At 35.4% G+C, this 15,963-nt stretch overlaps 1 protein-coding gene across 2 annotated transcripts; it reads left to right on the top strand.

Annotated features, from left to right (window-relative positions):
• The first annotated feature begins 7,452 nt into the window (after positions 1-7,452).
• Positions 7,453-14,770, top strand: LOC143564946 (uncharacterized). Of its 2 annotated transcripts, none has more exons than XM_077052082.1 (10): positions 7,453-7,872; positions 10,023-10,070; positions 10,231-10,295; positions 10,381-11,223; positions 11,313-11,406; positions 11,503-11,616; positions 11,706-12,317; positions 12,394-13,948; positions 14,040-14,191; positions 14,266-14,770. In XM_077052082.1, the coding sequence occupies exons 1-10, from the start codon at positions 7,809-7,811 to the stop codon at positions 14,598-14,600; spliced, it is 3,882 nt and encodes a 1,293-aa protein (XP_076908197.1). In that variant the 5' UTR covers positions 7,453-7,808; the 3' UTR covers positions 14,601-14,770. The 2 variants fall into 2 exon arrangements, with proteins under 2 accessions (XP_076908197.1, XP_076908196.1); XM_077052081.1 differs by having other exon boundaries at positions 10,011-10,070.
• The last annotated feature ends 1,193 nt before the right edge of the window (positions 14,771-15,963 follow it).

The raw sequence follows: 15,963 nt of genomic DNA, 5'->3' as shown, positions 1-15,963 counted from the left end.
TTGAACAAAAGTTCGACACTTTTATTAAACTCGCAAAAAAATCACACACACACATACACACACGAAAAGGAACAATCAATTAAACACCCTAATTGTTTTGAAGTGTAGAATCTGTTTGTTGGTTTGCCTATATTGTTTTTGTTTTTGGTTTGGTGGTTGTTTTGATGTTGATGTTTGTAATTCTCTTAGCATCTTGCTAGTTTTAATATAGCTCTTGTTTGTTGATTGTTAAAAAAAATAAAAATTAAACACCCTAATTAACCTAGACAAAAGCATAAACATACTATAATACTAATATCTATTTTATAGACAAAAAAAATTAAACACCCTAATTAACCTAGACAAAAACATAAACATACTATAATACTAATTCCTATTTTCTAGACAAAAACTTAACCAACCTAAACACAAACTTAGTTGAACTCACATTTTTAGTCCCTCAACTTCTACTTTATTTCAGGACTAAATTTTTAATATAATTTTGGGTGGGTGATAATATAAATTAGTTTAAACTAAAACTTTTGAATCATTTTTTTTACTATAACGGGAGTTAGGGGTGTTCATAGTTCGATTTGAAATCGTGATACTGTCTAGACTGGCTAACAAATTCATTCACGGTCAGTTTTCTAAATATTGGATGGTTGGTTTAGAAATTTTCAAACCGTATGATATGGTTTGGTTGGTTTCAACCAAAAACCAGTCGTATAACACCGGACCGTAAGTTTATCTCTAAAATGAAAGCCAGTAAAAGCCTGTCACCCTACACCTAGTTTATATATTGTAAAATTACGACATAGAGAAAACTTAACTATCTAAAAAAAATATTGAGTTATTATCAAAATTTAGTGATAAAATTAATGATAAAATGTATAACTTCGTATTTTTCTATAATTTAAAATACCTAGCTAGATTTTAAGTTTGCTTTGTTTTCTAAATCTATTGAGATGGCCCCTTATACCAAATTTATGTTTGGTCACGGAGGGTTTTAGTACAAGTGCGGGACCAGTCTACCAATAATTATGACTCCTATGTACAAGACAAGCTTTATATTCCTAAATCCAATTTTCCACATCTCATTTCACATATTCTATAAAATATTTTATGTTGTTACCATGATTTTGTTGTGGAGGTTTCAGGATCAATTCTAAGCATCACTCACTTGGTGTGAGACATTCAATGATCTACCCCTCTCTCGTATTGGTTGTAAGACCGGTTGGTGAGGACACCTAATAACGTAACTGTATTGATTAAGACCACAAGAGCTTACCGGTCTCACCAGTCACTAGGTTATGACTTTAAGTTTGTTTAATTTTCTCTCATGCCATTAATCGGAAATCACTAATGTCTAGATGATCCTTTCGACAATCCTAATCTTAATTCAAATTCACGTATTTGCGTATATATACAAATAGATGAAACCTCTATTGCAAGTTGGTTGTATGATGAAACCTCTTGTGAAATCTATATGTAAGGAAACTGGGCTAAGAAATTGCTCAAGTCGAATGTGATCAACACTACTACATGCTTAGCTATGATATGGATTACTGGAGACCAAATGAACGATCCATCGTTCTCCTTGACTCGTTGTTGCCTTTAAGAAGGTGGACCTTGTATCTAAAACTCAATCTAGGTATACAAGATTAGATAAGATGGATTATTGTTTGAGCATAGGCCTAATGGTTTGGTTTGAGGTGACCAATGTTTGGTAGATTCCTAATTCAAAAAGAAGAGAAAATTGGTACATATTAATGTGTCATACACATATGAAATTAACAATTTGTAATCCAGTTTAAGAAGGATTAGGTCTTCAGTTACAAAGATAAAAACCTAATTATGATATACATAAACTTCAACAAGCTAAACAAAGACAAAAAAACCTAATATTAATATAAATGATAAACAAATGTTAATCTAAGAATTATCTTGGTCAATTAGGTTCAAGTAGAAACTTGAATAACCGGGTTCGTATCACATGGGCTTTCATTTTAAGTTATTTTAGATTGAAAACTTATTTGGACTTGTGTATTGAATAAGTATGCTAAGTAATTAGTCCTCTTAATAAACTGTATTTCTTATTTTATCGATAAAAATAACTGAAGTAAAGTTGTATTAAGAGCTTGAACTCGGGGCTTGTATGGGAAGCTCGTTTATGCTAAGCCGAGCTTGAGCTCGGGCTCGACTCGTTTACACCACTAAAACAAAATATGGACACACGTCCAAAGCATGTGTTCCCACCTTCCATTTTTTTTAATTTAGAAAATAAAAGAACTAATGAAAGAGAAAAACAAATATTCATATTTTTTCTATTACCAGACTGCAACTTAATTAATTAATATACTAGCTTTAGAGCCTGTATGATATACAGAATGTTTAAAATAAATACTAAGCTATATACATTAAATGATTAATATTTTTTTTTAAAAAAACCCTATATTTCATCAAATTAAATGGTTTTATAAGTTTATTTTCTAATGGAATATTCATATGAATATATGGTGTATTTTCACGCAATTTCTTCATAATAAATATGCACCTAGTGATTTATGAGTTGTAATTCTATATTTTAAAAAAAAAATATGAATTCAAACAAAAGATGATAAGATGAATGAAAACTTCATGCATCAATGGAGGTTTAATGTATATGTGAGAATATAATTGTTATTCATTCATAATTTCTTTTTTTATCTTTATCATCTTTGACCAATAAATATCGTTTATTAAATTTTACCAGTGTATATAAGCTGACTTAATAAAAAAAAGTAAATATGGTTTAATTAAATATATAAATATGTTAATTATATTGGCATAAATACTCATAAATTTTTAATCTCTGTAATTTAGGTAATTAGTTAATTGAATAAATGATTAATTGGTATGTTTTGATTACACTGACATAAATATGCGTTTCACTAAAAATTGAATAATAGTTTGAGCATGAAACATAAGCTAGAAATAAATTTTCAAGTGACATGCGTTCACAATTATTTTCTTTTATTAAAATAAACAGATTTTGCAAATAAAAAAAATATTTATAAAATTATCTGTTAACTTTTGATTTATTTATTTATTTTATCTCTCACTCGCTAACTTAAAAAACATTTTTAATTTTATAACACATAAAAAATATATAGTTCCCAAATTATTTTCTTATTGATGTCTCATAATTCATGAACATGATCATGTGCATGGCTTGGTTGGAGATTTAGGTATGAGAATAATGTTTTGATTTTTTTCCCCAATACATCTTAAAGCTCAATACAATAAGGTTGGTTTTCATTAAAATCAATTAGCAACACATAGAGTATCTTGCTCTTAAAATTAATAATATTGAGATTTATATATTCTTGATGCAGATGACAAGTAATTAAATAGTTTCAATAGATATAGATATGTATTAAAACAGGTATATGTTGATGATATCGATGTTACGTTCGTATTATAAATGATGAACCGACGATTTGATATCGAATTGATTGAAGAATAAACTATGAAACCTGACTCAAGAGGGTTTTCATACAATTGTAAGTTTTCACCTCAATGGTGTTTCTAGGTGAGTCAGACATGAAACGTCAAAATCATTATGGAAAGTTGGCATCCCATCTCAAAAACATTCACTCAGGTATTGTGGATAGTTCCAAACGTTGTTAAAAGAAAGAAAAATAAAACCATTTAAGATAGTCATGTGATCCCTATGTTCCCGACTGATGAACCTTGCCCAATTTGTCGCAAGGTCTGTTTGGATTCTTTTGGTGACCATGCGGTGCATTACAAAGAATTGCCTGACTTTAAATACAGACATAATTTGGTTAGGGATGTTCTGTGTGATGTTCTTAAACGGGCAGGGATTTCTGCTAAAAAGGAGGCCCCTATTAACTTTCTCACGGATCCTCTTGAAGGGAGGTCTACTTTACGACCAACTGATATTCTTGTGTTCGGGTGGGCAGGGGGGAAACACACCTGTGTAGATCTTACAGGAGTGTCTCCTCTTGTTGGGCTCAGGGACCGTGGGTTTGTTGTGGGTCAGGCTGCGTTGAAGGCTGAATCGGACAAAGTTGTTAAACACGAGAAAACTTGTTTAGATAATCAACATGTCTTTCTACCATTTGCCTTTGATACATTTGGTTTTCTGGCCCCAGAGGCTGTGAAATTTTTTAGTATGGTTCAGCGCGTTGTACACGGAACCTCTTCGGCTTCTAGGTCCCAAAGCTTCGTTTTTAGCAGGATTGGTTTTGCTATTCAAAAGGGGTTGCGGCGCAGCTTGTTGCCCGTTTGCCTGTTACTTTATTGTAATCGTTTTATAGTATATTGTTAAATAAAATTTTTTAGATAAAAAAATTAGAAGATTTAGATTAAGTGATATCATTATAGTAATTATAAATAACTTGACAATTTTTTTTAAAAAAACCATTAATTTGTTCTTTAAGAAATTAGATCAAAAGTTGATAAATATTCAATTGATTTATGGTTTCCTTACAAACCCTATAGAAAAAAAACTTAATAAAAGGGACTATTTTTACCACTCGACACGATTCATTGCTGCAGCCTAACAGATTAAATAAATTTCTTGTTTTTTTCTTCACTACACATCAATATTTTGTCTTCATGTTGTATGTTTTTTCTTCGAAGCTTATCTATACAACTAGGTTTTCATCATACACTATATGTTTTTTCTTCGAAGCTCATCTCCATAACTAGGTTTTTGTCTTTTAAATTAAGTATTAAGGGTTTTTCAAAAAGCTAAAAAAAGCATAACCTAAATTATCTAAGACATGCATTCACTTGTCATCATACTCAGAGCTAAACCAAGAAACATTATCAACATCACATATGTGCTTATTGTTTTGATTACTTATTAATACTTGTTGAAAAATTTAGATTTAAGGGATGAAAGGAAAGAGATGGAAAAAAGTAGTTGTGATCCTGAGTTTTATTTAAATAAGGAAAAAATGAAAAAATTAAAGGGGTGTTTTCAAGTTTCATTAAAGGATAAAAAGAATGAGAGAAAATGAAGATTAATATAAGAGAATTTGTTTACTTTCAAACTGAAAAGCTTTGAAAGGAAATAAAAGTAGACATAAAGAGAAGATGGCAAAATAAAAGAGGAAAACTTTCTTTCTTTCTATTTTTTTTATCATAAATAAACACGAGAACACAACTTCAATTGTTTTAAAAGAAACTTCAAGTTTGTGCTAACATGCAAACACAAAAGCAAAACCAAAGTTATGGGGCTCGCATAATCAATTTTTGTTATGAATTGTACTTTTTCCAAAAGCAGTTTCTCATCTTTAAACTAAACTGAGTCTAGAATCGCTCGTCTTCGAAGATGGTTTTAGAAGCTTTGAATGCTATTTGCATGTTTCACCATGATCCAACATTTGTGCATTGTGGAAAAAAGTCATTAGGTTTATATGGAAGTTTGTATTGCGAACTTCTACCGGTAAAGGTACAACAAGACGACAATTTTAATCAATTGTAAATATAAAGCAAATATGGTATATTTAATTCGTACAATTAGTGCAATTAATTGATTGAATAGTTTTGTTTTGATGTAATTATAAAACTCAGGTGTCAATCTTAGTTGAGTTAGCACTCGAAGAACTATCCACATACCAGGATAGCCTATGAATTTGTAACAAACAACCCAAATCATTTCAAGACTTTAACATACTTATTTCATCTTTAAATTTTTATTCATTTGGTATCTCGGATGGTACAACGAGTTGTTCTATTGTTATCCCTTGAAACAATTTCTTGAGCATATCAAAATTGGTTTAGATGATCCGTTTAAAGCCATTAACATTTAACACTCAACAAAACACCTTCATTTTGGTTCGTTCAATCTTAGCAACTAAAGATAGAGTTTTTGCTAATACCGGTTTTAAACCTCTTATAAGTTAAATATGTGTTTCATGTATTAATAATTATAATTTGTTCAGTAAAACACATTGTACTATTTATTTCTTCACAAATGGAATACATATTTTACCTAATAATAAAAAAGATGCCCATTTTCCATAAATACATTGGTCTAGCCCCTTACCAAAACCCAAACATCATAATTCTACATAAGTATATTACTAAAACTAACTAGACACTAGAAAATTGTTAACATGTCAAAATTACATACCCTATACATAATTCAAGTTTACAACACCTAAAAATTAATAACCATTAACCATAAATGATCTATACCTTCTAACACAATATACAACAATTATAACAACTACAAAGTCTTATAACATGAGACATCAATTATAACAAATACAAAGTCCGACAATGTAAAGAATTAATGTTTGTGGAATTAAAACATTTGTAGTCATACAAATGCGTTGTTTTCATCACCCGACCAATCATCAAACCAGTTTGGTGGCCGGACTTGCCCATGCTTTAAAAATGGACGACGTCATAAACAGTTTAAAACTAAACAATTTAACAAACGGTCTAATTGTTAGCCTAGCCTAGGAGTGAGCACGAACCAGGTCTTACCCGTTGGACCCGCCAAACCCGAATCAATCATACCTGCTTGGAGTATAATAGGGTCGGTTAACTCGATTCCCGAGTCCTACAATGACCAAGAAGTTAGGCCTGGGTCTACAAGAATGGGTTATAAACTGCATAAATCGGTTCCAATACTAACAAACAATTATAAGCCCCTATAGACCCACCTAGGACCCGAACCGAGTTTTTATAATATGGTCGTTACCCACCTTCCCAGGTATAACCGGATTCGTGTCAGTTTTGACGGTCAAGGCACTTTTGATCACCCATAGCGTACCTGACCGGAACCGAACCGACCGTGTACTAGCGTACCCCACTCCGAACTGCCGTGTACTAGCCGGTCCAGCTCCTCAAAGAAACCCTACCCGGACCCGACCCAAAACCGATAAAAAACGGTCAAAAACCCGACCCCGGTTATTAACTTTGCTGACCTGGTGCACCTCTAATTCGATTTAACAAACCTACTATTAAATTGTCCGTTCCAATTCCGAAAACATATCGAACTCGCCAAGCAACTTAACCGAGAGTCCGAGACCACTTTCACAAACACGGTTGATCACCCAAGTCCGATCACGTAACCCAAACCCACATGATTCAAATACAAACCGGTTCCCTGTTTATTCGATTCAAACGTGTCCGACTATCTCATCCAGTTCTGAAAAAATATCAAACTCACCACGCAACTTAACCGATACCAGTTTATCAAAGAAACCTTACCCAGACCCAAAACTGAACCGAAACTAGTTCCACCATAACCCGAACCAACCCAAACCCAATAAAAAAACCGGTTAAAAAACTATCTAAACTAGCTCAACAAACCCATCTCAATGTTCAATCCAGTTCCGAAAACATACCGAACTCACCACACAACTTAACTGATACCAGTTCCTTGAAGAAACCTTACCCAGACCCATAACTGAAACGAAACCAGTTCCACATCTACCCGATCAAAAACCCGTCCCTACCCGTTCCTTAATAAAAAACTCCGGTTCTACACCTCTAAATTGGCTCTTTAAACATACCAAACTCCCCACGCAACTTAACCGAGAGCCCGACCACTTCGGTTGACCACCCAGGTCCGATCACGTAACCCCAACCCAAATAAAAACCCCCAAATTTGTTGATTGGGTCTTCTTCTCACTACCACCCAACCCCAATACTCTCTCGCTCTGTGCTTACTCCTCTCGCAATACACACACACATAATAATAATACTCTCTCGATATCGATTCAATTCAATTACAAGCCCTAATTTCACATCAAATCAAATCTCTCGATTTCGATTCAATTCATCTTTCACTTCACTCTCCGATGGCTGACGGCAGCAAGCTTCATCTCTCCTCCTCTGGCGATCTCGATTCATGGACTCCGAAAGGTTTAATTTCATTTTATTCTTTTTTAATTTCATATTAATTAGTTAATTAGTTAGTTAATCGATTGATTAATTAATCGATTGATTGATTGATTACGATTTGGTTCGTGTTACGGCTACGGCTAGGGTTTACGGATTTGTGTGAGGAGTTTGAATCTGTTAGCTGTTAGGTTAGGGTTTACTGATTTGTGTTTTATTGTTTGAATTGATGATCTGTGGTGAAATGATTATTATTACGAGTTTAGTTGTTGATGCGATTGTGATGTGGATATGTAGTTTTGTTTTTTGAATTTGATTTAAATCGGTTGCTTGCTCTTCGGTTTGTGTTTGGTTGTGTTCGGTTGTGTTAGGTTAGGGTTTATGATTTGTATGTAATAGACTCTGTGTGTGTGTTTACTTTTGTTTGGCTGTAGGCTATTTTCGCATTAATTACGATTCATTTATTCGACGTTTTGTGTGAATCTGATGTTATTGTAGATGCGATTGTACGTGTATTTGTGTTGTGGATACCTGGATATGCAGTATTGTTTTTTGAATTTGATTTTTGTTAATTATGTACGCTTTGATTCGTGTTTGGTTGTGTTAGGTTAGGGTTTATGATTTGTATGTGTTAAGACTGTTTTTGTTTACTTTTGTTTGTCAGTAGTCTGTTTTTGCATTGATTTGTGCTGTTTACGGATTCATTTATTTGACGTTTTTGTGTTGAATTGATGATCTGTGTTGAACTGCTAATTACGAGTTTAATTATTTTAGGTTTTTGAGTGAATCTGTAATATTGTTTTTTTGAATTTGATTTTCATTGATTGCTCACTCTTCGGTTTGTGTTAGGTTAGGGTTTATGATTTGTACGTGTTAAACTGTGTGTATTAACTTTTTTTATGACTGTAGGCTACTGTGGCATTGATTTGTGCTAATTATGGATTTAATTATTTGACGTTTTAGTGTGAATCTGATGTTACCATTGTAGATGCGATTGTAAGTGTAACATTCTTTTTTAATTTGTTTTTCATTGATTACTCTTTGCTTTCTGTTAAGTTAGGGTTTACGGATCTTTACTTTGCTGAGTACTTTAAAGCGGCTAGGTTAGGGTTTATTTATATATGCTAGACCATGTCTGTTTGCTTTTATATGACTGTAGGATATTGTCGCATTGCTTTGTGCTTTATTGTGAATTCATTTCTTTGTCTTTTTCTGTGAGTTTGATGTAATTGTAGATGCGATTGTACATGTAACTAACAACACGTCACATACACGTTGTAAATATTTAATGGATTTTATTTATAATATATCTCACTTATATTCTTTGATAAGGTACATATCACCGGTACACCAGTAGTCGGAGGTATTTGCTTTAACAACTGTAGGCTATTGTCGCATTGATCTGTGCTATTTATGAATTTAATTATTTGACGTTTTGTGTGAATCTGACGTCATTGTAGATGTGATTGTACATGTAATTAATAAACCGATGCTTATATATATGTGTGTTGTAAATCTGTGACGGATCTCATTTATTATCTTAATATAAAAATCTTAACTGTGTGTTTTCACTCTTTTATTTACTCATTCCTCGCTTATATTATCTGATAAGGTACGTATCACAGGTATACTAGTAGTCAGAGGTATGCTTTAGCAACTGCAGGCTATTGTCGCATTGATTTGTGCTAGTTATGAATTCTTTCATTTGCATTTTTTTTATAATTCGAAGGATAATGTATTTTGTGAATCTGTATGGAATTTTAGTTCATTTTTGTATCGTTGCGTGGCTAATTGTTAGGGAATTGATGCTCACAAGGAACAGTTTTTGTTATTGAAGTTTAGCTACATTGATACGAAACTGATTTATTCAACTTAAACATCTTGCTGCTGTGAATAATGCTTGTTAACTTATAATTGCTTGTTTCAGAGCCTGAGACTCGTGTAAAGAGAGATGATAAAAAGGATTTTTTTATGGATTGAATGGGTTTGTAATCATGTTCTGTTTTATCTAACCTCTGTTTAATGTTATTTAGCTGAAGTTTCAATGAGATTTTCATATAAGTTATTCTTCTAAATTATTTACTTGATAGTTGATACACATTGACCACTTATATGCTCATATTGTTTTTTTAATCTTGTAATGATTTGATCATTTTTGATAGTGGAAACTGCAGGTGGGAATGACGAGGATAAGATGCTGGGTTTACTTGATGATTCCAAAGGTGGGGTTTGTACATGGTTTGCAGTGCAGTTTTTGCTTATCTGAGTAATGGTTTGGAAGTGGCTTTTTTTCTTTGTGTAGCGCCACCTTCTTTTAAGTATAGATTATTTGAGCTTTTATGACTTTTGTGCTTTATGCCTGATTTTTTAAAGATTATGCAGGTCTGGATAGCAGCATTCCCCTGTCTCCTCAGTGGCTTTATGCTAAACCAAATGAGAGTAAGATGGTAAGTTAGTGGATAATAGTTAATGATATCTTCTTTCAAAGATTTTGATTTTCTTAAAGGTTTCTTCTTTTTAATATTATCACAGGAAATGCGTGCACCAAGTTCTCTCTCTCTTGGAATTTCTGCTGATTCCAATGTGAAGGACAGGCGTCCAGATGTCACTGATGACAAGAAAGATTGGAGGAAAGTTGCAAATGAAACTGAAAATTCGCGCCGTTGGCGGGAAGAAGAAAGAGAAACAGGCTTACTTGGCAGAAGAGACCGCCGGAAAACCGACAACCGCCGTGTTGATGGCGGTAGAGACACCACTGATACTAGGGCTCCACCTACCAATGAGAGGTGGCATGATGCTGGTACTCGTAATCCTAACCATGAAGCCAGGCGTGATAGCAAATGGTCATCTAGGTGGGGCCCAGATGAAAAAGACAAAGAAGCTCGGGTTGAAAAGAAGACAGATGTTGAAAAAGAAGATAATCATGGTGAAAAACAAACACATTCAAGTACTGTAAGATTGACATCTGAGAGAGATCCTGATTCTCGTGATAAATGGAGGCCGCGCCACAGGCTGGAGGCGGCGAATTCTACTGCACCGGGTTCCTTCCGGGCTGCACCAGGGTTTGGGCTGGAGAAAGGACGGTCTGATGGTCCAACCACGGGTTTCACGGTTGGTCGTGGCAGGTCTAGTGGACCCCTTGCAAGGCCTTCATCTGCAGGGTCTACAGAAACCAATGATAGCGTTCCTGGAAAGGCGATTACTTCATCTGGTGTGTTTTTCTATCCAAGGGGAAAGCTTCTTGACATATATCGTACGCAGAAACTTGACCCGTGTTTTGTTAACACGCCTGACAACATTGAGCAAGTATCTCCTATAACAGAAGTAACTGTTGTTGAACCACTTGCTTTTGTTGCTCCGGATAAGGATGAGGAGGTATGCTAAGCAGCTAAAGTATCATCACAGTTTTGTTACAGTCTTTATTATTATTATTATTATTATTTATCTCATGTATTTTGTCACAGGCTATTCTTGGTGACATATGGAAGGGGATTATTACCAACAGCGAGGTGTCCTACAATTCAGTTTCTAAGGCCAGAGAACCCGAGAATATTGCAGGTAAATAAAGATTAATCTTAATGACAAGTGAGATTACATTTTTATTTAAAGATTAGTTTTTGTATATTGAAGTAAAGTTTTTTTTGTTGTATTAAGATGCTGATATTTTCTCATCGGTGGAAGAATTGGATGATTTAAAGAAAATGATTAATCAAGCAGAAGCTGAGAGTACTCTGCATTTTAATCTTCCTAAAACTAACTTAACAGATGGTGAGTTTCAGAGATTTTTATTTTCAGGTATTCACTAATTATCACTTGTTAGCAGATTATTAAAAAACGACTTTGCAACCTTGTTTCAGTGGAGCAAAGAATTCCAGAAATGGAATCATATGAAGGGAATATAACAAGGTCAAAGAGTGGATTTGTACTCAGCAATCACGAAGATACTTTTGATTCTAAAGTTGCTGATTCAGCCTTTGTGAAGCATCAGCTGTTTGATGATGTCATCGGTAACGAGGTGTCTGACAATTCAAACTCGCTCTTTGCCATGCCAGCATCTTCCGAGCAATACTGGGCTGGAAATATGCAGCAGCCAGTAAGGGGTAGCATAAACAAACATTTGGCTAGTGGTGTTCCACCCGAGGAGTTAAGTTTAATTTATTGTGACCCGCAAGGTGAGATTCAGGGCCCGTTTCTTGGGGTCGACATCATTTCTTGGTTTGAACAAGGGTTCTTTGGGGCGGAATTACCCGTTCGTGTGGTAGATGCACCTGAAGGAACTCCGTTTGAAGAATTAGGAGATGTTATGCCACACCTAAAAGCCCCACACAGTTACACCACTGACGCTGACATGGCGGTGCCTGCTGTTTCTGAAATGGGTGTTTTAACCGAAGATCCTCGTTGGCAGTTAAATGGTAATAATGGGTTATCTGCAAAATCATATTCCGAAGGCCAACGTTTCCATGATGAAGGTTAGTTTAAATGCCTTACTTTGGTTATAAGTTAATTATGCATTATTAGTTACTCATTATATTTCTTTCATTTCAGAAATTGTGTTTCCAGGAAAGCCGGAAAGCTATGTGAAACACACTTTTCCTACTGACCTAACAGAACCTGGTGTACCGAGCCAGAATGATAATAAGATGCACCCGTTCGGGTTATTGTGGTCTGAGCTTGAAGGGTCAAGCTTAAGAAAAGAACCGCCATCTAATATACCATTTAGTGGCGGCATTCAGCAGCCGCAACATATGAACCCTGTCAGTGATGTAGCTGATTACAGAAGGAATACACTTTCTGAAAGTAACTTATATCAAGATGCCATGTCAGCATCCAACATGAATCAAGAAGCTAATCACTTTGGTTTAGCAGAGAAACTTAGGTCTCAACACATCCAGCAGCAGTTACTTCAACAGCATAATCTTTTATCTTCTTCTCATTTGAATGAACAACGGTTTTCCGGTCAAGATATTGACCACTTTTTGGCACTTCAGTTGCAGCAACAACAGCAACAGCAACAGCAGCAACTACAGCAGCAACAACTGCAACAGCAACTGCAACAACAACAACTGCAACAACAAAGGCAGATTCAGCTTCAACAACAAATGTTACTAAAAGAGCAACAGTCTAGACAACAAATGCTGCTTGAACAACTGGTTCAAAACCAGAGGTCACGACCCGATGTTGCGAGGTCTCACAACGTCCTCGATCAAATGCTTCTGAAGCAGCAAATATTAAGTGAAATGCAACAACGTGAGCATTTGATGCAAGCGAATTACGGTCATCAAGGTCAAACAAATGATCTCATGGAGATGATGATGCGTGCTAAACACGGACACGTCTCATCTTTAGAGCAGCAGTTGCTACAACGCGAGCAGTTGAGACAGCTGGCGTTGAGGCAGAGGGCTGAAATGGAAGAAGAAAGGCAACTCGGTTCTGACTGGTTTCACCGAGTCAACTCACCTGGACTTGGTTCTTCAGATTTGAGTCAGCTTGAACGGAACCTCTCGATGCAGGAACGAATTCAGCAAGGGCTTTACGAACCGAACCCGTTAACATTTGAACGGTCGTTGTCAATGCCAGGTGGTGGTCCGGGAATCAATCTTGATGTAGCGGGCCGGTTCTCTTCGACTCCTCACTCCCATCAATCCAACAATTCATTAAATCCTAATAATTTCCGGTCCTCACATTTGGATGCGATGGAAGGACAAATGTCGAATGACTGGATGGAATCAAGGATTCAACAGTTACATATTAATGAAAAACAGAAACGAGAAATGGAAGTAAGAAGAAGCTCAGAGGAACAAAGCCAATGGATGTCAAGTGGGACCAGTGACGACACTTCAAAAAGACTGCTGATGGAACTTCTACACCAGAAGCCATCCAATCAACCCGTTGACCCATTAGATATTAACAGTGGACCGAACCATCAGCCGTTTGGTGTTGGATCTTACGGCTCGAGTCTTGGTTCAACCATTGATGACACAATAGCTGGCTTTAAAGCCCATGAAGAGATCCCGGGCCAGTTAGCGGAGACTCAAGAAGGTATGATGACTCAGCAGGGTGGCGGACCTTCTGATTCGTTTTCAGTAGACGTTAAAGATCGGTAAGGAAAATTAACTCCACACAGTAGCTGCATTTAATCTTAAAACCTTTTTTTTAATTAAGAATGTGTGTTTTTTTACTTCGTTTTGCAGGGTGACAGGCGGTCCATCTAGAAGGCCCGAAAATATTTTGTTGAAACGCCCTCCGGTCCCGCATGCAGCCTCTTCACATGAAGGATTATCTGAGCTGGCATCGAATTCAGACATTAGAGGGAGGAGTATTCCTATTAATATCCCTCCTGAAGGTATGTATATATTTCGAACGTCTAAGTTTTATAACATTATCTGTTTGTTAAAATATATAAAATTTTAATGTTAGGGGTGAGACGGGAAGCGGTAGGTAACGTGGTAACTCAAGCGAACGAGAATGCTACAGGTGGCAAGAAGGATGTTCGGTTTAGGAGAACGTCATCTTTAAGCCACACTGACGTGTCGGAGACAGCGTCGTTTAGTGACATGCTTAAAAGCAATGCTAAGAAGGTAGATAGTAACGCTGCTGCTGCGGCTGCGGCTTTAGAAAGTGCAGATGGACAAGGGGGTAAAGCGGGAAAGAAAAAAGGTAAAAAAGGGAGGCAAATCGATCCAGCACTCTTAGGGTTTAAAGTTACCAGCAATCGGATAATGATGGGTGAGATCCAACGTATAGAAGATTGACCGGTGAATTCGTCCTGAGTTTCTTGATTTGTTGTTTTTATTTGAAGACTTTTTGTAGCCTCATTTTTCATCCAAAGTTTTTGATGTTGGGGTGGTATGGTATGACTAAGGGTTAGGATTATTGCATAGAGTTTGCCTGTAAAGCATTGTACAGACCTCTTTTATTTTAAGATTTTATATGTTAGCTAAGTTAAAATATGTCACCAGTCGTTTTTTTTTGATAAATCACATATGTGATCGTATATTTAGGGGACGTTTTGGTGAGCTTTTTAAATTTTGCTTATTTGATTTTTGAAAAGCAAAAACGCTTTTGAAAAACTTGATTTTAAAGCTTTTGGAGGAGGTTTGTGAAATATTAAGTAAGCAAATAAACAAGTTTGAAAAGCTCATCCAAATATCCCCTTAAAAACAATGGTTTTCGAACTTAGAACCATACATGGTAGATAAAAAATGGCTACATAAATTGGTCGGTTATGAAAACATTGATTAAAATTTAAACTGTTTTACATGCATGTATAGCCGTATAGGTATGTATTTCATTTCAAATCAAAAGAAAATGCTTATTTGAGTTATTTCACTCCTTTTGGATGTGCTATTTTTTATCACCAAAACTTCAGATTAAATTTTGAAAATCTGTTCTTGATTTATCTCATAAGAGTGGCTTTTAATGATTTTAAGGATGCCATGTGCCACTAGGGCAACCAACTGGCTTCTTGGAATCAGTTTGTTTACAAAATGAGCTAACTCGGTTCGAATTGTTTACAAAGAGGAGTTTGGTTCGGCTTGTTAATAAACAAGCTTATGGTGGTTATGAACTTATGATGCCATGAAAGGCCAGAACCTTTGGTCTATTATAAAAGATACATAATACATTTTTTTTGAACGACCAACAAAATTTTATCAATACAGAACCAACTAGCAAGAGGCTAGCCACACCAATACAACCGCCAAGTCACCAGGAGCAGCAAAAAAAATACAACAAATCAAATCCCCCAACCCCCAAAACACACTCCATTACAACCCAAATCTACATCAATCTTCCCATGAAATTCCACTTTAACTCACCCTATTTTTGATCCAAAGAAAGCTTAGCACTTTTATCTCTTCAATGAAACTTGACATTAGTATCGGGGTCCTGAATGAACTAACACATTCCTCTTCTTACACCAAGTTGCTATTAGGCAAATCTTGTGAAAAACTTTTGCTCTATCCTTTGGGAGCGAAGCAAATTTGAGCAAATCTAACACATCCCGAAAGCTAAAAAGAAAAGTGGGCAGTTTATACTAAGTCAAAACTGGTACTCAATGTTTGATCAGCAAAAATAAATCATAACAATATCCAGGTGCCGGGTGACTATATAATC

This window comes from Bidens hawaiensis, unplaced genomic scaffold (genome assembly GCF_021521415.1).
Source record: "Bidens hawaiensis isolate Kalapana, Puna unplaced genomic scaffold, B.hawaiensis_p1.1 tig00022178_1, whole genome shotgun sequence".
In the NCBI taxonomy this organism is placed as follows: domain Eukaryota; kingdom Viridiplantae; phylum Streptophyta; class Magnoliopsida; order Asterales; family Asteraceae; genus Bidens; species Bidens hawaiensis.
This window is presented reverse-complemented; position numbering and strand designations above follow the sequence as displayed.

Excerpts from the sequence above, each read along its gene's own strand:
- LOC143564946 (XM_077052081.1), top strand. The coding sequence starts at position 7,809 with ATGGCTGACGGCAGCAAGCTTCATCTCTCCTCCTCTGGCGATCTCGAT. Across the intron at positions 10,071-10,230 it reads TTTACTTGATGATTCCAAAG|GTCTGGATAGCAGCATTCCC; the intron begins GTGGGGTTTGTA and ends AAGATTATGCAG. Across the intron at positions 10,296-10,380 it reads AACCAAATGAGAGTAAGATG|GAAATGCGTGCACCAAGTTC; the intron begins GTAAGTTAGTGG and ends ATATTATCACAG.